This window comes from Camelina sativa, unplaced genomic scaffold, assembly GCF_000633955.1.
Source record: "Camelina sativa cultivar DH55 unplaced genomic scaffold, Cs unpScaffold05023, whole genome shotgun sequence".
Lineage (NCBI taxonomy): Eukaryota > Viridiplantae > Streptophyta > Magnoliopsida > Brassicales > Brassicaceae > Camelina > Camelina sativa.
This window is the reverse complement of record NW_010926111.1, coordinates 1-593: the sequence shown is the minus strand read 5'-3', so window position 1 is coordinate 593 and position 593 is coordinate 1. Positions and strand designations below refer to the sequence as shown.

The window sequence follows — 593 nt, the reverse complement described above, 5'->3', positions numbered from 1 at the left end:
TATTAAGTTTTTGTAGATTCTTACCGTACACCTCAACGTCAGCATCATGCAGCAATGTTGCAGCTTCTTGGTTTGGTGACGACGATGATGATGCTGATCTCCAGTAGTACTTGGCTATGTCTGGCTTCACTTCTGCTTCTAAACCAGTTTCCGAGCTTTGGTTTTGTTCTGTGTAATGAAAAATCTCTGATGCCCATGACTTCATGTCTTGATGATGATGATCCACCACTGGATTATTATTATTGTTAGTGTTCATGACTTGGCTAGCTTCTGTGTAATGATTACCAAAGAAGGCACTGTAGATACTGTTGCTCTGAGATGGAACTGTGTTGCAGTAGTTGAGTTGTTGTTCCCAGTTGTTTGGAGCAGGATTGAAGTTTGAAGTCATTGGTGTCGGAGATGATGACGTGGACATCGAAGAGATTAAAGATACGATCTGGTCTGAAACTGTTGGAGTAGTATTACTTGAACTGAAACAAAACGCAGCGTTTTGATTAGTTGTGGTTGTAGTAGCCGGGAACCACCATGGACCTGATTGGGATGAGACGACCATCGACTGATCATGTGGGTTGTTTATGGAACCCGTTGACTTT

The 593-nt window shown here is 42.3% G+C and overlaps 1 protein-coding gene across 1 annotated transcript; it reads right to left on the bottom strand.

Moving 5' to 3' along the window:
• Positions 1-4: 4 nt before the first annotated feature.
• Positions 5-589, bottom strand: LOC104774728 (transcription factor MYB86-like; the record flags this gene model as incomplete). The annotated part of the gene is made up of 1 exon (XM_010499216.1): positions 5-589. A coding segment is annotated over one exon (585 nt), but the record flags the coding sequence as incomplete, so codon positions are not given.
• Positions 590-593: the final 4 nt, after the last annotated feature.